The 22,523-nt window shown below is 40.6% G+C and overlaps 1 protein-coding gene across 1 annotated transcript in view; it reads right to left on the bottom strand.

The window, feature by feature from the left end:
* TENM3 (teneurin transmembrane protein 3) overlaps nucleotides 1-22,523 on the bottom strand; it is a 477,022-nt gene that overhangs the window by 4,413 nt on the left and 450,086 nt on the right. The window contains exons 22-26 of the mRNA XM_015426968.1: nucleotides 15,755-15,930; nucleotides 15,115-15,350; nucleotides 6,939-7,235; nucleotides 2,780-4,391; nucleotides 358-488 (exon numbers count right to left, since the gene is read on the bottom strand). Of these exons, the coding sequence (XP_015282454.1) occupies nucleotides 358-488; nucleotides 2,780-4,391; nucleotides 6,939-7,235; nucleotides 15,115-15,350; nucleotides 15,755-15,930 (2,452 nt within the window). The remainder of the gene's footprint in view (nucleotides 1-357; nucleotides 489-2,779; nucleotides 4,392-6,938; nucleotides 7,236-15,114; nucleotides 15,351-15,754; nucleotides 15,931-22,523) is intronic.

Below are 22,523 nucleotides of genomic sequence, written 5' to 3'. Positions count from 1 at the left end.
TGGTATAAATGCAATCTCCATAGTTTCCACTGGGAAAGTTACAATTCTTAAAAGAGGTTTCAAAGTACTATTATTTATTGATTAATTCTCCCTCTCCTTTTTTTTTAAGTCTTCATTATAGAAAGGAAATAAGGAAATGTTGAAATTCACATCTGATACTTAGCCAAGGCACAAAAGGAGTAAAATTAGCATCTAGGCAATGAATGTCTTTTGAAAGAAAAATACCCAGATCTTTACAATATACAGTTTAATTTTTTAAAATGCTGTGTAGGCCTCTGGGGTTTATGGTGCTCAAACAGAATACCGTTCTTTATTCAATTGGGTTACAATTACATTTTCATTTTCTTTTTTCCTTACCGGTACATCATCCCATTGCTGACTCTTCACAAGTTCGTAAGAGGGCTCTGTTAAATCAAATTTGGGCACAGGGAAACCAGGAATAGCATTGTGCAGGTGGAAACCAAATGTCACTAGCCAGCTGTTAACATCTACAAAGCAATTGTAAAGAAAGAAAGAAAAAACATCAGATTTTCTCCTCCATTTATTGAATTTAATGCTGTAGAATTTTTATTCATGTCAGTGGAGCTGAAACCTGTGCTTTTGAGATAAAGTTAAACATAATTTGGAGAGAAACCAAAGTTCTTCTCAGATGTTACAATCACACGTACTGGAAGCCCACCAATGGTATATAATGGGAGCATTTGCTAGCTGCGATCCTCCTGATATGTGCAGTCACCATGTTGCGTGAACAGAGGCCACACACACATTTACCGGGGATGAACATTCTGAGTATGTATACACTGACTACTGTATTTTTCAGCAATCACATTTGTGATATCTCTGTGTGATAAATACATACATTACCCCTCTGCACACAACAGGGCAACTTGCACAAAGCGGGGGTATCACATGTAGTGTATGTTCCTATTATGCATTGTTGGTAGTCTCCTGGTAATTGTAACATAAAAAGGGCTCATAATAGGGTAGTATTTTGTCTGATTCTGCATTCTTCTTTTATAAATTGATCAATAAAGATGCGTAAATTCACTGCTACCATGAGACAGTGAATTTGATCTGCATGTTTCCTTTCGTATAGAAGCTGTACATGTGGCTCATCTTGCTGGATCCCTAAGAGTTGCATCCCAGGTTTGTTGTGATAGACTGGGGATGCAAACACAGGATCAAGCCAAAGTACAATGCTATCAGTCTTAACAGTTGGTGGTAGTAGTACAGAGTCCAGACTATTTTCCCTACTTATTCTGTTAACAGGTAGTGAACATGGTCACAGTGTAGCTGACCACCCAGACTATTGGTTTAGTGGCTAAGCATGAACAGCAATGCATTTAGCTTTCTGAAGTATACAAAGACCCAAGGATCAAAATGGCTGCCTTTAGATTTTACTATTTACTGCATCTGCAGGTGTTATTGTTAGGGATAAACTCAACCTTAAAGTGAACCTATGGCTCCAGGCATGTGTCACCTTCTGAACTGGTGTCATATATCCCCACAGACATGGCAACTTTTCCAAACAATGGAAATAAAAGGAAGGTTCTTCAATACAGTGAAATGGACACAAGTCTCCCTCCTGTTTATACTTTACACATTCTTTGGTGAATGTAATAAGAGTTTGTGTAAAGGCGTAACAAATGTTGAGGTAGCAAGATCCATTTGGTGAACTCTGCTTTGTTCACAGGATCCAAACCACTAAGCTGTATTATTTCTGCATGTGAAAATGCAAAGTTGGAAGCATGTTAGGCATTAGAATATACTGAAGCAATAGTTCCAGGCAAGTAGATTTGTGTCCTGCACTGATCCTTTTGCTCTGAAGATTCCTCATGAAAAGAAGCAGAAAAGATGGCAGAGCTGTGGGAGTTAAGGAACACAATTTTCTATTTAATATACAAATGAACACCCAACCATAAACAGCAAGTGGGAGTGATAGCATATTATTTTTCATACTGGTAGACGAAGGCTTGGAAACTTTCCCTTTACGAAGATTATCATATGAGGTGTTATCATGCAAGTAACAAACCCTACCAAGTTCTACAGCTAAAGCTGTCATCTGGCATAACACCACCTGTAATATTCAATATATTTACAGATTTATAAATAGTTGCCATGGTAGCAGTCGACACGTCAAAGGCATAGCTGGAAACATCAGAATTGCATTTTCTTTTCTGCAAATTATTTATTCTGAATATCTCTAGAGAGTTACGATATTGCTCAGAGACAAAGGATTCAGTTGCCACTTACGAGGTTTTCTGACCTGATTCTTCGTTTAATTCCTATTAACACCACTTGCTGTTCTGATTTTCTTTGCTTGGGAAATATTTGCTCTAATCACTTGAAAAATGAGGCCAACCTCTCACTTGGCCTATCATTATTATGAAAACAATGGCCCTGATATTCTTCACTAAAATGTATGATATATATTTTAAAGCATTCTTTTTGTACAACTGTTTTTTCTCCACCTCACTTACTAGACCATGCATGACTAATTGTTTGGCCAGCAATATTTTGAACTATTTGTTTTACTGGTCTATATTTTTCACCATATTCAGCATATATGTTGTGCTTGCAAGGTGATAAGTACAATGCCCAGTCCCTCCTAGCTATGGCCCACATAGCCTTTGTACAAGCAGCAAGCCTTTTTTGATGGTCAAAGGGGAGTCCTCTTACCTTTTTCATCCGCAGAAAAGCTGGTTGGATTCAACCTATTATTAGTAGAAGGAATACCTGTTAGATGTACCTCATGCTTAAACAAAAATACTTTATTTACCTGTAATATAATCTTTCACATCATGTATTTTGCTGGCTGGGTTGTTATTTCTAAACATGTATAGATTAAAAGGAGCTGGATCCTTCCCTATTTTTTTCCAGAGTTCAATGTCGGGTGTAGTCCAGCGGCCTGCCAGTATGTCATAATCTCTTTGGCCAAAATGGATTAGTTTGGTGAGAGGGTCATAAAGGCCTCCATGGAATCCTATTACCAACTGGAAGTCAAGGTTGGAGTCAAAATAGATCTCACCATAAGCTGTGTACTGGACCTGCTTAAGCATTAGACCATTGCTACTAAAAACTGCCAGTGGTGTACCAGTGTTGTCTGATGCAATGTAGAACTCATCTCCACTGCTAATTTCCATGGCAAAAAGGTGTCCTTGCAAGTCATAGTAGAGAGAGGTGATTTCAGAACTTGAATGATTGTATACATGAGTTATCCTTGTTGGATAGGTGAGGTCTGCATAAAAAAACTGAAGGTGTTGTCCCAGACTGGTTTTGCTTGAAACCCGTCTTCCAAGTCCATCGTAACGATATATCACTGTCCACCCACTTCCTTTGCTGTAAACTCTAGTTAGGAGGCCCTTTGAGCTGTATTCAAAGATCTCAGTACCCCTCTGTCGCAGGAATCCATCTTCATCTAACCGGTACTGAACATCACCTAGTCGAGTGATTCTGTCTCTCAGATCATACCGCAGTGGTGTCAAACGAGCACTATTACTTGGATTGAGCAGGTGGAGGTTACCATTCAAATCATAGTTGTATCGCCACATTATTTTCTCATTGAGATAAACTGTCTGTAGCTGACCATCAACATCATATTCATAAGCATACTTGGTTGTGTTAGCAAATGGCCCTATTTTGATTTCTCTTTTAGTTACCCGTCCCATATTATCATACTGGATCGTAATCCAGTACATAAGTGACCTGAATATTTCATACTGGATTTCCTTTATGCGCCCGTGGGCATCAAAGTGTTTTGTGTAAGTCATTACAGCCGTTGATATTATCTGGTTAATATCATAATATATAACCCCAAATTTTCCAAACTGTTCAACTTTTCCAGAAATGTCATCAAACTGGTAAAGATCAATAGGCAATGGAGTTTCATTGATAACGCCTTGCATGCTAGTCACTCTGAAGCTATTGTCATAGCTGTAGTCAAATCGGGCATTTACCATTCCGTCTTCACTAAAGCGGAAAATCTGCCTGTCAATCAATGGGCCAATTTGTCTGTATCTAATGGTGCAGATAAAACCATCACTCTGGAGGTTTACTGTTTTCAGAACCCCTGCTGTCTCATCATACGTAAAACTGACTCTTGTACTATCATACAGGATTTCTGAGAGCCTGGTCTGCCTTCGGTATTTGAACAGGACTCTTCGGCTTGTGCCCAAGAAAGCAGTTTGTAGTAGCTGCCCTTCCTCATTGTAGTCCATGATGACAGAAGCATTGCTTTCAGGGGGATTGTAGATGTTCCGATAATAACCAATCGAACGGATAGTCTGCATGGTATGGCGAGCAACACTGGGCATGGTTATAGCAGAAAGCCTGTCCAGCAAGTCATATTCAAAGATATACTGACGTTGGCTGTGCAGCAAAAGGACCATAGACTGAAAAGAAAAAAAGACATTTTTTTGTTTAACCAAGTGCCAAATACACTATACAATTCTATTTGAGAAAGCTATAATCTTTTAAATTCCGTTATCCTTGACCTTACATGTTGGTAATTATTCTCTGCCTAATGCATTTGGATACTTAATGGTGAGAAGTTCTGTAATTAGCAGCTCCATATTCACAATGTGCTACTTGTTGTGACTGAGTCATTCTTCTATCAAGTACTCGCAGCCAAACAGCAGATTGTCAATGGATTTGGATAAGTCATGTTTAATACCGGCAAAAAGTGAAGCTGTCTTAAAGCCAATAACTCAAGAAGGAAACAACATATGGAAAAGACAATTTCACTCCTGTAATTAGTGATAATTTACTAGCCTGAAGATCCCTGAACCTCCACTTCTACAACTATTCATCAGATGGGCAAAGAAATTGGTTTGTTATTTACATCAAACTTAGCAATCAGCCACCAAATTACTACAGTGCATCACTGGCCTTGTTACGTTACATTATTCACATGATGCATGTTTGAAACTGTCAGTATCGGGCATCACAGGTCACTGGCTGTTATCACCGGAGGCAAACTCCCCCCAAAGGAAACCATGCTAAAATATGCTAAAAGTCAATGAGAATTGATGTTTCATCACCTGTGTTGATGCAGGGATCTCTTCTGCCAACTGAGTACTGAGACAATATGCACACCTAGATTTTATATTAGGGATTGTGTGGATTGTTGCTCATGATACTTAGCTGAAGCATAATCCACATTATTCCTGATACAAAATCTAGGGAAAACTCAAGGAAGAGAAAGACAGGGGAAACTTGGTGCATTAAAGAGAATGATCTATTCCTCATCCCTGGAACTAGCAGTGTTCTGTGGTGAACTGCAGGCTATGGACAATCATACATCAACATAAATTTACATGAGCTGCTATTAATCAACTAAAGGAAGCCTATTTGATAAAGGATTTGGGAATTTTTAGTAAGTTAACTGCAGGCTATAGTCTATGGGCAATCATACATCAACAGAAATTTACATGAGCGGCTATTCATCAACTAAAGGAAGCCTATCTGATAAAGGATTTGGGAATTTTTAGTAAGTTTTGGAACTCAGTATCACCATAACAGGGAGTTTAATACAACAATGGAATTATTAGGGCTAATTGGTGTTTTTATTGATACAGTATTCAGTTGAAAAGGGAAAAAATCCTAGAATCAGCAACTTGATGACTAATGCTATTAGATGGAATATACAAACCTCTCAATTTTAAAACTTGTAACATATATCTATTATGAGGTGGCAGCAATACGTAAGAGTGTAAGTTTTCCAATGGTAGCTATTCGGTACAGAAAACTGGACTTTGTGTCAACGCAACAGAAGCAGGGCAGTGGATTGTGTTGGAATATACAAGGTCAAGTGTACGAAAAGAAGATGTTTCTGCAGGGAACAGAAAATGGGTGCTACCCTTCTTTCTCATCCTGCTAAATGCTGTTTCCTTGTTTCCCCCAGAATAGTTGGAGGCTTGCTTCCTGCTTCTTTTCTTTGTGTCAGCAACATAGCTAGAAACACAAATCTCTCTCTCTCATCTAGCAATGTAACTTCCTAAATCAATACTTCATTCTCTTAACTTGCCACACCTCCTAGTATGCTTCTTTATAAACAAAAGCTCACTGTCAGAAGGTTTTAGAGCCAGTGCAGAACACCTAGATACCTTGACTCAACTTGCTGCACACTGATAGGTGCTGACTAGGGATGGGCATGAACCCAACAAATCCGGTTCAGGGTAGCCCCCAAACTGAACCGAGCCAAAAGGCCCCACACTGAACTGTCATGTTTTGATTCCCCTGATCGCCTGTTTTGCTTCCACTGCTTCGGGGGGATGGGATGAAAACGACATGTTTAATGGCTCACAACCATTTAAGCCCAACAGGTGACAGGTGGACATGCCCCACTGTTAGGTTTAAATGACTGGCAGCCATTTCACCGGTCAGTTTCACTTTCCCCGCTTGGAAGCAAACCAGACCAATGAAATGGCTGCCAGCCATTTCAACCTAACAGAAAGGAAGGTGCCTTCCCCCGAACACTGATTCGGGGGCTCTGAACTGGCCCAAGTTCGTGCTGAATTTTGGCTCATGAGCCTGTTTGTGCTCATCCCTAGTGCTGAATTTATAGGGGAAAATAGGGGTTGAACTGCCAGGGATATTTAGCATGATCTTGCTATCAGCAAACATGCCCAAATCTCTCTGAGGTCACTGAGATGTAAGCACTTAAGTGGCCTTTATCTCCCTTTGTTTTCAATGACATTTTCAACTTTTTATGCATTATAGTTGCTGGTAGCAAACTAGTAAATGTGAGTTAATGGAATTTGCATCCATGGATCTAGAACTGCAAAGATCTATGCATGTTCTATAAGTATTGATCTTTGCTGTTTCACTGGCAAACAGTGCTAATCTCATGCAGCATGCTCTGGGGTCTGCTACCATTTTGTGCATCCTTAATTTATCATTTAAGTGTAGTATAGACAGATGTATTTCTAAAACTTTACCTTTTCAAGATAGGTGTAACTCCATGTTTTGCCATCAGCAAACACTCTAGAAACAATCCTACCCTGGCCATCATAGTCCACTTTCTCACTTGTGGTCCCACGCTGGATACTGCCAATTTGACCTGTAGATGAATAGGTAACGTTGACAGCCATCAGCTTGCTGCTTGGCAGCCAGAGAGTGGGATGTCCTGATGAGTCATAGGCAATTCTTAACAGAAATTTACGATGGTCGTCATAGATCTTTTCTGTCTTTGTCATCCGATCAAAATCAACTGAAAGGAGGTTCCTGCCATTAACCTTTTATAAAACAAACAAGACAACAAAATAAATCATGTTGTTAGAACACCAGTGCCTATTACTTCCTCATAGAATCAGCTAGTGTTTGAACATCATTGTTTAAACACCATTTAAAATGATTGATTTCCTTTGTCAGTAAATTAATTTAGCAACTTCTTGGTACAAGTCCGAGACATTAGATTAACTGCTGTTTTAAAAGGTTTCATTAAATAAAGATGTCTTGGCATTTACTCAAAACCTTTTCCATTAATTCCCGAGAAATTTAGTTAAATGCTAATATAATATAAAATATATACATTGATAAGTTTCATAATAACAACTAGCAAGATTTATGGTGGATACTATGGACAGGAACGCTATCCACGTAGGGCCAGGGCCAAATGTAGAAAAAACACAGAAGACTGGTAAATCCACGGATGAAACATAACTAACAACATTTGAAATTAATTATTCGGACCACACAGAGTCGTTTCACACAGCAAATTAGGCTTATTTTAATTAAATCATTTTGCAGTGTTAAAATGATTATTTACATAAATGATGGATTTATAAGGCATTCCATATATTACAGCACTGTGCATAGCACTGCATTCCTATCTTATCAGGAATGGTCTGGTGATATCATTTCCGGTTCCTGTTAGTCATCTGACTACATTGCTTGTTACCAGAGACAAACTTTTCCATCATCTTTTCCCCTGAGAGAACTGATTGTCCTAACAGTGTCATGGACCTGTAACACAGTCATGGACGAGGCTGGTTGGTAGCCTTCAAGAACGATTCAACTTCTCTTAGTGAACAGCAGCATGGCATTGACCTAGCCAGTGTGGTAGTGCTTAGAGTGTACGACTAGGATTCAGGGGACCCTGGTTTGAATCCCCACTCTGCCATGGGAGCTTGCTGGGTGACCTTGGGCCAGTCACCCTGTCTCAGCCTAATCTACCTCACAGGGTTGTAGTGAGGGTAAAGTGGAGGAAAGGATAGTGTATTTATTTACTTTTTATATATCCTGTCCTTACCAGTGTTGCTACACAGATTGCCAGCCTCTTAAGGATCAGGTACTGGATCAAGCCAGCAATTAATCTGTGTAGTAGATAGGGTTTTCAACTCCAGGTTGGGAAATTCCTGGAGATTTGGAAGTGGAGCCTCAGCTATTCATTGAGAAGGGCAGATGGGCATGTAAGTTAAGTCAGATGCGCTGGGAACCTTTGATTGCGTTTCTTTACCTGGTAATCTTTAACCAGTAAACGTAGGGGTTTTTTTTGTCCTTTTTGACTTTTTCAACATTGAATGTAACCATTTAATAAACCTTTAAAAACTCTGCTGTGGTTCTTTGTATGCCTGAGGCATGGTGGTTTGTCCAGGCTTTCTGTAATAAAAGGGGCTTTGCCAAGGGAATTCAAGGGAGAATTCCTGGGCCCCTCTTAAGTAAAGGCAAACTGTTAAACTGCAGGATTGTAGCAGCAGTATACAGACTCCCCCAGAGGTTACGCAGGGCAAGTGGAAAAGAAGCAGAAAGAGGGTGAGAGTGGGTAGGGTATTCTGCAGCCCAGCAAAGGGGTGCTGTGATGGATCCTTCTCACTCCAGGGCCCCCACTTCCACAACAAACATATAACCAAGAGTCGGTAAGGATATATAGCTTCAGGTTATTATAATTTCAATATTCCTATTGGGAACATTTATATCAGCTCTTTTCTGTAACTTGGTATTTATGCATGAAATATCACTCAAACAAAAACAAGAGATCACTCAAATAAAAACAAGAGAAGATTCAAGTTTGGGGTGCCAACTCCCAGCCCTTGATGTGTGCCCCTAATACCAGCACCGACTGTCAAGAGCCTGCGTGTGGTTCTGGATGCCTCCCTATTAATGGAGGCCCAGTTCACAAATGTTGCCAGACTGGTGTTTTTCCAGCTATGCCAGGTCAGGCAACTGGCCCCCTTTCTGTCTCGCCCCAACCTAGCCACAATAATTCATGCAATGGTCACCTCCAGAGTAGACTACTGTAACTCACCCTATGCAGAGCTACCCTTGAGACAGACCCGGAAACTGCGACTGGTCCAGAATGCGGCAGTGCTGGTCCTTACTGTAATCCCACAAACGGCACATATACAAGCAGTGATGTGCCAGCTGCATTGGGTTCAGGAGGGTTATTGGATCATGTTCAAGGTTTTGGTATTAACCTTTAAGGCCTAAATGGTGTGGGACCCATGTATCTTTAGGACCGCCTCACCAGGTATACCCCCCAAAGAGCATTGCGCTCTGTTGAAAAGAATTTACTGGTGATCCCTGGCCTGAAAGACATCTGGCTGTCCTCAACCCGGCTCCAACCCAGTGGAACTCTCTGCCAAATAGCATCTGTGCCCTGCGGGACTTAATGCAGTTCCACAGGGCCTGTAAGGCAGAGATGTTTCACTAGGCCTTTGGTTGAGGACAGCAATGGTCTCCATCTTGCCTGGCACTCTGTTCCTTGCCCCCCCCCCCATGGGGCAGTGGCACAATTTGAGGTTTTTAGTGTCATCTAGTAATATTAATTGCTGTATCTTGACTGTTTTTAATTGTTGATTAATTTATAAATGTTTTTATTGTTGTACACCACCTGAGCCCTGTCTTATAGGGGAGGGTGGTCTAGAAATTTAATTTGTAAATCAAGAATAACATTGTGTTCAATTCCATAATCCACCCCCTCCTCCCCATTTTTGTGCAGTTATTTTTTCTGTAGAAAACCTGAACATCTAACACATTCAGGATTGTCGTTTAACAGTTAACATTGAACCAACAAATGTATAAAGAAAAATGTAGGCTCTAGAAATGTTTAAAACCAGTTTTACCATATAGAAGGAATACTTCCATCTGCTCTTCTTCCACAATCTGATGTATTAAATTAGCTTTTCCTTGGTACTCTATTATTGCTGTTGTTGTTTAAACAGTAAGAAAGAGAAACAAGATGTCTTTCCTTGCTCCTCCAGAAAGCTTTGATTCTGCTCCGGTCTACATACTCAGTGAACATTTCTGAGTATAGCTTCTGCCTTCAGATATATACACATGAGCAAATCCATACGCTGCTTGAAAACAGCAGGAAAGAGCCTTTCCTACCTCCAAATGAAGGTTTGCAGGATGTCATATTTGCTCATGAGTGGACCTATGCCTAGAGGGGTTCTCAGTCTACCACTCGAGATAGACCCCTTCCCAAACCAGCTGAGTGGCATCTGCAGCAAACTGATTAACTGGGAAGGTCTCTGAAGTAGCTGCCTGCAGCACTCCCTGCCTGTAGACCAACTTATGAATAAGTACTTTGGGATACTTGTGAGTAGAACCATGGTCAAGGAACCTTTCCCAACCGGCAGATCAAATGGTCCTGCAGTATTCATTCTGACACTGTGGGACTTTGGGGGAAGTAAGTGTTTTTTTCATTTCCTTCCACTTTTCAGCATCTGCCTTTCATTTGTATCTATGGCTGTGATCACACACATTATTAAACCTAACATAGGTGCGGATACCAGGAGGATTTAAAGGGCGCGATCAGACAACAACATCTGGGAAGCACCCCGCAGCCATCAGCAACCTGTTCTGCTCTGCTGCAGCAGCGGAGTTAAAAGACACCAGGGAAAACCCGGTAGTAAATGGGTTGCGATGGGCCACGGACAGACTTTCCCATGTCTGATCGCTCCAGTGCGTTCTCATGGCGTTGGGATGGTACTTCCCCCCCCCTTTGCAGTATGCACATCATCGCAAACTCCATAGGGAGCCCTTGGTGTGGAGGTGTGATTCATCGATTCCTTGTTTAAGCCCATGGGGGGAAAACGGCACAAAACCCCCCAACTCACCCGGAGTTGTGTCTGATCACACACTGATGGACTGTGCCTGCAGGACTGTGCCTGCAACTGCAGGTCAAATTACTCCGGAAGAAATAGCCCCGCTTCCCCCCCTTTTTCTGGCATGTGTGACCGCAACCTACAGCTCATAGCATCCTTTTCCAAGACCATTTTCAATATCAGTACCATTACTCTGTTCTCATAATTATTAAAATGGATTAAATTACTACTCCACATTTGGAGTGTGAAACTCTACAGCATGCTTCAGTGGCACTGATGGTGTGAACTATACTAATGGGGTGGAATCCAATGACTCCTTTCTACTAAGTGAGTAGTCTTTCTCTGGAGGAAGTCTCCTTCATCATAGACAGGCTCCTGTCATCTGATTACGACACAAACTTAAGCAGAAGGAAACTGATGGATCCAACCCACTGCGTTCATTTGTGTCAGGTGATCTTACTAAGGCCAAGTGGACATCACAGACAGAACAGGCAGTCATATTATTTTCTTTACTGCAAGGAGAGGTTTGATCTTGAAGGCTATTTTTCTTGTATTGTGTGGTGTAATTTTTCTTTATGCATTTCCTCACTTAGATATTTTACCTCTCTTGATTGCTCTCTGCTTTGATCTGTCTCTCCCGCCCCATAAATTCTGTAAAGATGAAGCAACTTACAGAGCACCCAAAAGACAGGAAGATATTCCTCTTTTGAGAACTGGATTGGTGGTGTTTCTGTTTTGTCAATTTTGGCATTATTGGAAGACATTGCTATCTTTAAGCCAGGTGATTTACGTTGTTAGATAGTGCCTGGCAGCATCTGCAAAGACTGCTTGGCGGAAAGATTCCATAAATATTATATCCAATCGAGTAGTGTTGGGCAATCATCAAAGGACTCAACATTCTCTGGCTACTGAAGCTACTTTTAACAGGACAGCACAAATGCATCTTCTTTGAGAGGGGATAAGGTGCAGAATGATGTACCTCCCTCCTGTTGTTTGAGAGCCAAGAGGTAATTCCATTCCCACACTTGACTCTTTCATTCATTTTAGTCTTGGATTATTCTTTGGTCCAAGCTCTGTTCAGTTTGCTTGAGGACACAGTGCCTTACAGAGGAGTAGAGAAGAATAAAACAGAGCTCTGGTATTATTAGAACAAGCATTGTGTTTGCTGCCTTAAGAAACTGCTTTGCAAGTCCGCGTGACCTACAGTGCGATCCTAAGGAGTGTTACATCATTCTCAGTCCATTGAAGTCAATGGGCTGAGAAGGGTGTTACTCTGTTTAGGATTGTACTGCTAGAAATGTATGCTTCTTCCAATTGTGGTCAGTGTGATCAGGTAATATTAGTTAGGGAAAGTAGCATCCAGGGTGATCTCCTGTAGCTAGAGTAAGTCATCTCAAGGCAAAGCTAAATATGTGAACTAAAGCCCTTTCTCGGAAAGTAAGGATTTGGTCACAGTGAACCATGCTTTAATCACACCCATGTTAAGCTGTGGTAATGCACTTTAGGTGGAGCTTTCTTTGAAAACATCAAAAAACAAACAAACGCAGCAGCTGGATACAGGGGCCATATCACCACTCTGTGAAAAGACAGGCTGTCATTTTTTTCTCCTGGACCCAGTTCAGAATGTGGGTTCTTAACTTTAAGGTCCTAAACAGCCTAGGGCCAGAATACTTGAAGGACCGCCTCCTCTCATACTGTCCAGCTTGCCAGTTAAGATTCTTTTACCTGCAGGCAATCATCAGACACAGTGCTTCTCCAGGTGCGGTGCCTAATCTCTGGAATGCTTCCTCCCTTGAAGGATACCTAGCAATTATTTTACTATCTTTTCGGTGCCCGCCAAGCCAACAGGTTCCCTTTTACTCAGGCTTTTAAATGAAGAGTTTTAATGGTCTACTTCTAGCATGAATGCTGTTTGGTGGATAGGCTGCATAACATTTTTAGGCTGTTTTTGTGCCCCTGGCAGGCTCTTGACTTGTTTTTATGACCTTTTAAATATTGATCATTTTATGGTGGTCATTTTTATGATTTTACTGTATTGGTTTTATTTTGTGAGCTGCCTTGAGCAGGTCTCCGGAGCTGTGGCATATACATTTTCTAAATAAATGAACAAACCAGGCAGAGATTTAATAGATAGCCTTATTCAATGATAGGAGAATAATTGGTTTTTAATTTATTTATTTCTGGCAGCTTTCTCATGGCACCTTTGCACACTGAAAAATGACTGCTCAGTTATCTATGGGCCATAAGAAATTGGTTTGGGAACATGCATATATCTTATTGTTAGACTACTCATCTAGTGTGAACATCAACTAAAACCCCTTTATGTGTAATATTTGCCATGTAAATACTGTGTCTGTGTTTTATTTCTTTGTTTTCATGTTTTAAACATATGTTGCTATGATCTAAAATGTAGAACTGTAGAGTAAGAAAGAGGGGGGCTGGTTGGGTGAGTGAAGCATGTTAAGATTGGATGATACCTGCAGTCTAGGGGGCGGAGTTGAGTGTTTTGTTCAGAGAGAAACTTTGTGTGAGAGTTAGTGCTGAGGACTGTGTGCGTGTGTGAGTGTAGAAGAAGAGCTTGAGTGAGGTGCTATAGAATGCTGTGAGAGAAATCTGTATTCTGTGTGGAAGATATTAGCCTGGGTGGCCCGTTGGGAAGTTAAGCTGTATGGAAGTTATTGGCCTAAGGGGCAAATGAGAAAATAAGCCTGCATAGCTATATATGTTTAAGGACCTTTAGTGAACCTATCTGAAACCATTATTAACCCTACTGAAACTGTTACATAGTTTTACTTATATCATTAAGCTTATTAACCATACTGAAACTGTTACATAGTTTTACTTATAAATAAACTCTATTCATGTTTAAGATAAGCAACAAGCATCTTTTTCTTTGGGTTCAACTAAGAATTCCAAGGTGAGAACCTCTGGTGGCAGCGAAAATAAGGAAGGCAAAGACGCACCATAACGCATCACCTTAGAACACTACAGAGAGGAGCCTTTACAGATGTTACACATAAAGGGGTCATGGAGAAAGAGCAAAAACGTTACACCCTGTATCTGTTAGATACCCGAATTTATTCATGAACGGGGTGGAGGGTACGGAACCATATCTTTTGTAAGGTCATTGATAAAGTCTTGACCTGTATTTGGTTTTCTTTCCTTGTGATGGCTACTGCTAACGCTAGGCAAGTAAATGCCATTGGTAATAACTATCCTTTTTAAACATTTCAAAAAGGCGAATTCCTTCCTGGATGGCAGATATTCAGAAGGACATGAGCAAAGAGATCTCTGTTTTCAGAGCTTCCTGTACTTCTTTACATGCCATGCACTTAATTATTGTTTAACGGGGTATCTTTGATGAATTATCATTGGTCTACTTCTTCCTACAACATACACACAGAATGAAAAAAGCATGTGTTACAACGACATTTTATCAACATGCCAATTATGCCCTTTCTTGTCCATTCTTTCAAAGATAGGTATTACAGCTCTTCATTTTTAAATGGTAAAAAATGATGATGAATAAACTGTATGCTACAATATTCATACTACATTGCCATAATGAAAAAAAAAATTATTATCTGAGAAACAGGGATTTCCCTATTATTTATTTATTTCACAAAATTTATATCCTACCTTTTGCCCCATCGGGGCCACCAAGACAGCTAGCTATTAACTGCAGAACATCATAAAACTACACCCAGTTAAAACCAAAGCTAAAATATGCCTTTAAAATACAAGACAGCAATTAAAACATAAGCCAGGATGGAGGGTGGACAGCAGTTAGTAAACAGAAAAGGCAGCTGAGGAAAACAGGCTCCCATGGGCAAGATTTTGAGATGTGTATGGCCACATGCCCATTTGACATATGAGGGAGGGTTGTCTCCACAAGATGTACTTTGCCTCTAAGTCTGTTCTCTAATGGCCAATGGCCATTCTACTTTCCTTTTATTTGAAGGATTCTCTGAAAATTTGCTAAAGGAAAAGATGCTGGCATTTCTTGTACGGACATATCTTCCACAGTCCCATCTCAAACTAAAAATGCACCAGAAGTATTACTCACTCTGAGTTTTCGGCCGAACACATTGATTTTGCCTTGGGCTTGTTCTTTTCGGAACCTCCACTCCACTAAATTCTGACCATTTTCTCCAGGGAGAGTCATATTTCTTTTTGCTACCGTTGGATTGGCTGTGCCAGCTAAGACATGGGGCTCCGTTTGGTAGTGCGTGTCCAGACCACTAGCATAAATAATTCTGAGGGACCCATCATAACCAATCTGGTAGCTGTTTCTCAACTGATCTGAAATGAAACAAACACACAGTATACACTGAGAGTTCTGATTTCTCTTGTTTTAATATAAGAAACATGTAGTGAAGGAAAGTAATCCAGTGCATGGATTAACCACATAATTGGTTGCAAAATGAAATGTATTTTGCAACAAGCTCTGTCTTTCCCATCTGCAAGGTTTCTCCCTGAAGCTCCGTATAAGACTTTCAATTGAGGTCAGTGATATCTGCTATGAAAGTAATACATATCCTAAATAGAGCTAGTCTCTCTTTCAAACTGTGTTAACAACAAGCTGTGATATTCTCCCCACAGCTCATCCTTAAGAGGATGATCAACCATCATGTACTACGACAACTCTCTTTGATTAGCTATCTTCATTCTAGAAAGAGGGTTTTCATTAACGACTATTATGGTACCTTGGACCATTGTGTAGAAAGAATCAATTGATGACAGATTTGAAGTGATGCCGACATCTTCCTCTCTGCTAGATGATTCAATGTCGACTGTAATGGCTCTTTCCATTTCCCCATGGAGGTTGGTCACCACTCCAGTTGGAAATGTGACGTTGGTTAGTCGCCCTTCACTGTCGTAGCTAAAATGGAAAGGAAGAAAATAAAACAGTAAGAAACAAGAATTGTTTCCCCCCTTACAGACTAAAACTAACAGAATATATCAGATGCCAATTTTGTTAAGGAATCCTCGGGTTTTCGTGCCTGAGTTATGCACAATGAAGACTTCAAACAAGCTTTGAAGTTATCGAAAGCCTGTTTAACATACAGGAGCCTCAGTGGAAGAGAAAACAGATGGATCTCCAGTTCTGCATATTATTCTTTGAAGTGAGACCAAATCCTGCTGCACATCTAATTTGCTGTTTCAAAGGGAACATGTTTGGTTGGGATAAATTGCTTCACATTCTGAACTTGCTTCCCATAATCAGGCTAGATTTAGTACACTCTTATGAGGATGTTATCTCAGGGGCTCTGAGATTCTTAGTATGGGCCTTATCTTCCTGTGAAGAGATTGGACCTCCTCGACTTTTGCATCTGATTGCATCACATTCTCTGTATTACAAGGATAAGCTATATTAGGAAGCATTGATTCTCTGCTGCTGTCCTTGACACATTAGCTGGAAAATACAAAATCAAAACAGACTAAAGTAAAATTATTAGTATAAAAGAATACCACTCAAACGTGTTTTTATACTTGTATAAATCAGTTTCACATATTTTATTTTAACACCTATGTGTAGTAATATCAGTGTACGTCACAGTGGAGGGCTGGTCCCTGTGTGATTAGGCAAATCCATGCAATAGGGCTAGTCATGGCTACTTCTATGATCCTAGGGGAGCCCCCAGGTAGGCAGAAAAATCTTACTTATTTACTTGGGGGTTAAAAAAAAAGTCATTGCCCCCCTCAGACAAATTTGGCTGTGTCCAAGAGGGGTCCACTAGGAGGCATGGTGAAAGCCAGAGCAAGTGTGCAGTGCGGCCAGTGTGCAGTGAGTCACCACTGGCAGTGAGGCTATTTGTGAGCCGGTGGCAGGGAAAGGTGATCTACAGCTGGCTGAAAAAAATTCATAGCCAGGGGAGGAGAGAAATGGGATTTTCTTCTGTTCTGTGAGTCCCCACAGGCCTGTGCTTGTCAATCAGTAATTCTAAAAAAGAGTTGCAGCCACTGCCTTTGGTTGTTAGGTATTTCTGTACACCTGACATTTCAAAGCTACACAGGGACTGCTGATCTTCTCTGCTATTCCAAATTTTACACTAGAAGTTAGTGTTGGTAGTTAAGTTCTAAACCTCAGCATGACCCCGTTTTTTAAGAACAACTTCCAGTTGTATTTCTAGTTGAACATTAAATCCTGCAACCAGACAATGCAACTAAGAAGTAGCTATGTCGGTGTTAGCATGGGAGCTGGTGTGAAGGGATATTTCTTCCACAAACCCCTAGCTGTAGCTCTTACACCAACTGCCAAAGTTTTTCAAAAGAACCTCAAAAGGGTAGTAGAAATTCAGAAAAACAAAGACTTAAAAGTGTTGATACAGCCTCCCTCTGGGACGTCTGGAAGCACCTGCCTTTTCAACAAATAGAAACTAGTCCTGATACTGCACAATATTACATTTCTAACGAGCCTTCATTATCAAGTTGTCCTGACTCCTGATAAAAGAAAGAACTCTGGGACGTCTGGAAGCATCTGCCTTTTCAACAAATAGAAACTAGTCCTATGAATATTCTTACGATGTTCTCAGTTAAACCAATGGCAGCATAATCTATTCAGATTGTGAGGAGACTTTCCAAGGCACCACCCAGAGTTAAAAGCATGTATCTCAGCTTTTCAAAGTTTAGTAATACCAACGTAGCCAGTACTGAACACTGTATTGTGCTTTTGGCATTCACTTCAATTTCTTATGTGTTTTTACTGTGATACAAAAGTTGGCCTTTTTCATGAAAAATCATTTTTGCAAACAGTATCTCTAAGGCCTTACGTGAAAGCTTTATGTAGCAGTTAATCACATATTCCATTTCTCACTGGATTTTTAACTTTGATTTTTAATTTTCCACCACATGAAATTTAGGACAGATTGCAATTGCTACATATCAAACTTAATATTCCTCTGTATAGATTTAATTTCCTTTTTTCTATAAACAGCTTTAGTGTATAGATAACAATTGACTCCTTAGCAAAAAAGGGGGCATCAGTTTCTTAAACTTATTTGCACTTTTCTCAGAGGTAATAATGATCACCTTCTCAGAAATTTGACCTTCTGTTCCTTTTGCTGCTAGAATTCTTTTTTCTGATGCCCTTCCTCTAACTACGTTCTCACCTACCTTTTTATCTGTCTACAGGGACATGTATATTCTACAGGGTCTACAGGGACATTCCACCCTGTCCTTCACAATTGCTCATGTAATAATTTTAACCTTGAAACCATAGGAAAAAAAGATGCCTCATACTTTGACAACTGTGAAATATATCCATTTTATATCCACTGTTTTAACGCAAGTGCCCCTCTGCCTGAGCTAAGGTGGTGTCTTGTTCCTTTTCTCAAATCCTGCCTCATTTTGTTCTCCACTGCTTCTTGTACTGTCTCACTGTCACCAGTCTCCAGCAATTTCTGGAAACTCTGTAATTCCAGTAACATGGGCTATGGAATCTTGACCGGTCTTGTATGCCTTCTGAACTCTATTGTGTCTCTAAGTCTCCACGTTTATTTATTTAAATACCTTTTATAACTATTTTTCTTCTGAAAAAGACAGAACCTGATGCTTCTCATTTTCCTGCTTCCATTATAACTTTCAACCCATTCTTCTGGACCTTGCATCATATTTATCTGGTCTCTTCTATGGTCATGTTCCGCTCCTGATTCCTTGTTATTCATCTGGATCCTGATCCTAACAAGTCTTGCAGCACAATGTTTCAATCGTTCCAATAGGTACATTTTGTTAACTCAGAATTTTAATTAGCACCAGAATTTTAATTAGCTGTAGCTGGCTCATAGTTCTAGAGCTAGAGTTTTCTGAACACAGTTTCTGTGTAGCACATGCTTAGAAAATTCCTTATCTGCAAGCTCTTCCCTGCAGCCCCCGTTCTGAGGGAGAGCAGGAAGGAGCAATGTAGACCCCCAAGCAAGTAAACAAGACAACTAGACATATGTTGGGTTAAAAACTGGCCACAACTTTACTGGTTACAGCTCACAGATTCTTGGCGCAGCAAGCAAGTTGCATAACTGTTCTCTGTCAATGAATTAAACTTTGTCATTTACAAAGGGGAGATAATACTGAGGCGTTTTCAGATACAAAGATATGCAGTTGAAATATATTGAGACATCCCGGGCCTTGCTTTACACATTTGTTATGGATATTTCTAGGGTTGCCAAATGTTACTCACCTCTACTCTATGGTTTTCCCTTGTATGGTCGTGGCCCCGCCCCCAGCATGCCCGGCATCATGATGTCACTTCCCTGTGACGTGCATGCTGGGGCGGGGTTCCCCCGGGCTCCGATTCCCCGGCGTCTGGGAACGGGCCTCTGGGGCGGGGGGATTTCCGCCCCCCGGGGGGATTTGGCAGCCCTAGATATTTCTAATAGTCTCTCTGATAAAGTTGCCAACAATTTCGGGGGCCCAATCTGCCCCACCCCTGAACAGCAGCATTGCACGGGGATGCAATGACATTACCAGTGGTGATGTTATGCGGCTACAGTCTAGCATTTGGGGGGGACTCTATGGTTACCATAGAGCAGGGGTATCAAGCATGTGGCCCGCGGGCCGAATCAGGCCCTCGGAGGGCCCCAATCAGGCCCACAAGGACCTGGCTGTTTCCTACTTCCATTTGCAGTTCTGCTGGTGCTGCCATGTTATAGCTTGCTTTACCAGTCTCTCTCAATTGCACAGAAGAGATTGATAAACAAGGCTCTCCTGTGTGATTGAAAGAGTCTGGTAAAAAACTGGTTGAGGCTCCTCCCCTTCCCAGGGGGAGGGAGGGAACAGCCAGAGGTTGCTTCCTGGCCAGGCTGCAGGAGACCAAGGGCAGCCTTTCTTTCCTTCCACTGGCTGAGGCTCCTCCCTGAAGAGAGGGAGGGAATGAGGGAGAGTTTGTTTTGTTGGGCTGCCTCAATCACACAGGAGATATACCAGGCACCTTTATGACCAACGAAGTTTTATTCAAGGTATGAGCTTTTGTGTGCTTTGCTACAGTGTGTGTGTGTGTGTGTTTTCTTAGGCTCTTTATGCCAGGGCTCTCCTGGGTGCAACTGGGTTCCCTCTCCCTTTTCACTGTATTCATGCCCTCATGATTTTGTAGTTTTGTAGACAAACACATGGCCCTCAGTCTGTGTTAGGATGCCTTCTCATGTTCTCGACCAGCACTTGAAGCAACTTGAAGCCCAGCCATTTCATGTTTTCCCCTGGGTCCTAGGCTAGGAACACTGAGCATGAGATTTCTGTACTGAATGTCAATAAATCAAAAGTAGGTTTGCATACAGATACACATCTGAACAGCATACTCAAGATTGCTACAGCACAGACATTTTGATGCAATCATTCAGAGCAGAGGTGTCAATTATCAGAGACTGTTAAATAAACAAAATATTGCAAGATTGCTAGTGTTTTAAGCATGTTTTATTTAAAGTCTTAAAATCTTTAATTGTGTTTATCTGTGTCCTTTATAAAGCTTATGTCTCCACTACCTGGCATTACATTTTATGACACACATGGCCTGGCCCAACCAAATCTCATTTATGTCAGATCCAGTCCTCATAACAAATGAGTTCGACACCCCTGCCATAGAGTTTTTGCCACAAACGCTAGAGTATTGCCACATGATGGCCCTAGCATGATGACATCACTACCATTGACGTCATCGCTTCATGAACATGGCAGAAAACTCACGAGAAGGAGCCGGGAACCTCCCACCAAAGTTAAGGTGAGACCTAGCAACCCTACTCTCTGATAAATGAGGTGTAGATATTTTCATACATATAAACCTGACAATGGAATGAACTATACTATTAATCTAGTCAAAGAAACGTAGCTGAAGATCTTCAGTGTGTCCCTCTGGAGTACCTGGGTAGAAAATAGGTTGGATCCAGACCAGAATTTCAGCTTGTGCTTAGAGCTCTTGCACAAACAGTAATGCAAAGAAAATGCCACAGTTGCTGCTGCTTATGCTAAGTGAAACTTATTGTATTTCTGTGTGTTTCTGCTTCCACAAGACATTGTGCAACCAGTTTCTGGGCACTATAATACAGAGGGATGAAAGCACTAGGTGCAACACAAGACTAGGTGTTACACAAGAGTCTATTAAGTCCATTTATGTTTCCACTTGTGCATTGCTGGATCCAAGCCAGTGCATGGAATCTTTCCAGGGCTGTCCTTTGTTAAGAGAAAAGAACTGTATATACAAAGATATTTCCACCTTTAGAAAACAGGTGAAAAGCATAAGAAGAGGGAAATTATAGTTAACGTTTGCACAGTACTGTTCGTGTTCGCACTTCATGTTGACATGTATTGAAAAATCTATCATAATGTGGCTATTAAAATAATTCATCATGTTGCTTAGAGCCATTAAACTGAAATTTGCATATATATCAATTAGCATGTTTAATGGAAAAAAATTACTAAAGTATTTCCCAAGAGTTAGTCAGCCTCTAAATGTGTTATTTCAATCACTCCCAACTTAAAAGAAAAATGTGGGCTGAATTTCAGCTCCCTACCTCTGAACTTTACACATTACCAGTTCAGCCAATCAGTTAAGGCACTGAGATTACACTTCCAAAAAAGTTATGAGTGACTCAAAGTGACTGTGATTAGTAATAATCGCATCGGCTTTTTTTTAGATTAGAAGTATTAATCTTACAATTTACATAGGTCTCATTGCTGCATTCCTGATGCTAATCAGGCTGTATAAACCAGAATTAATAGTTCCAGCAAAATTCTTTCATTTCAGTTTTCACCTACGGAATAAGGTATATCCCATATGACTTTAAAAAAAAGCAGTCACCAACAAGGCTCACAAGACAGACTGCATGATTCCCAAATGGTGAGATCTAGAAAATCCTGGGTTCAAGTCACAATTCATCCGGGAATTAATTTGCTGGCAAAGGGCTATTTTCTTTGTTTCAGTATCTACCTCATTTGCCATATGGAGATATGCCTTTCGTGAAATAGTTATATATTTGGAAAGCATCTAGCATAGTATAATGGAATGGTTCAACGGAGCACATTTATAAAAGAAATAGGGAGAAAGATACAATTTTTGCTTCAGACTTTTCACACTGATGCCTATAGCACTTTCAATACATTTCTTTTTAGTATGCTCACTTTTTTGTTCTCTAAGTTGTAGGAACAGTCTTAATAGAACATATGTGGCAGTGTTCATTATCAGACTCATGCTACTTGCTCTATAATTCTGTTTTATCACAATTCTGAGAAAAACTGCACTGTTATGGCACACTGAGTATGCCACGGATTTACAAGATCACAACATGTGTGCATACGAAAATGATTTATGAACATTTGATTCTTCTTGGGACAAATGAAAGTAAGAGTTGAGGTTTTGGTTTTGTATTTTATTCACATGCTCATGGAACAGATGTAAGGTCTGGTTTCTCTGAAGCTGTGATGGGTTTCTTTAGTACACACAAACATTTCACTCTCCTCTCAGAATTAGCTGGAGGTAAGGTTACTACA

Source organism: Gekko japonicus, unplaced genomic scaffold (assembly GCF_001447785.1).
Source record: "Gekko japonicus isolate JY-2015 unplaced genomic scaffold, Gekko_japonicus_V1.1 scaffold185, whole genome shotgun sequence".
NCBI classification, from domain to species: Eukaryota; Metazoa; Chordata; class Lepidosauria; order Squamata; family Gekkonidae; genus Gekko; species Gekko japonicus.
This window is presented reverse-complemented; position numbering and strand designations above follow the sequence as displayed.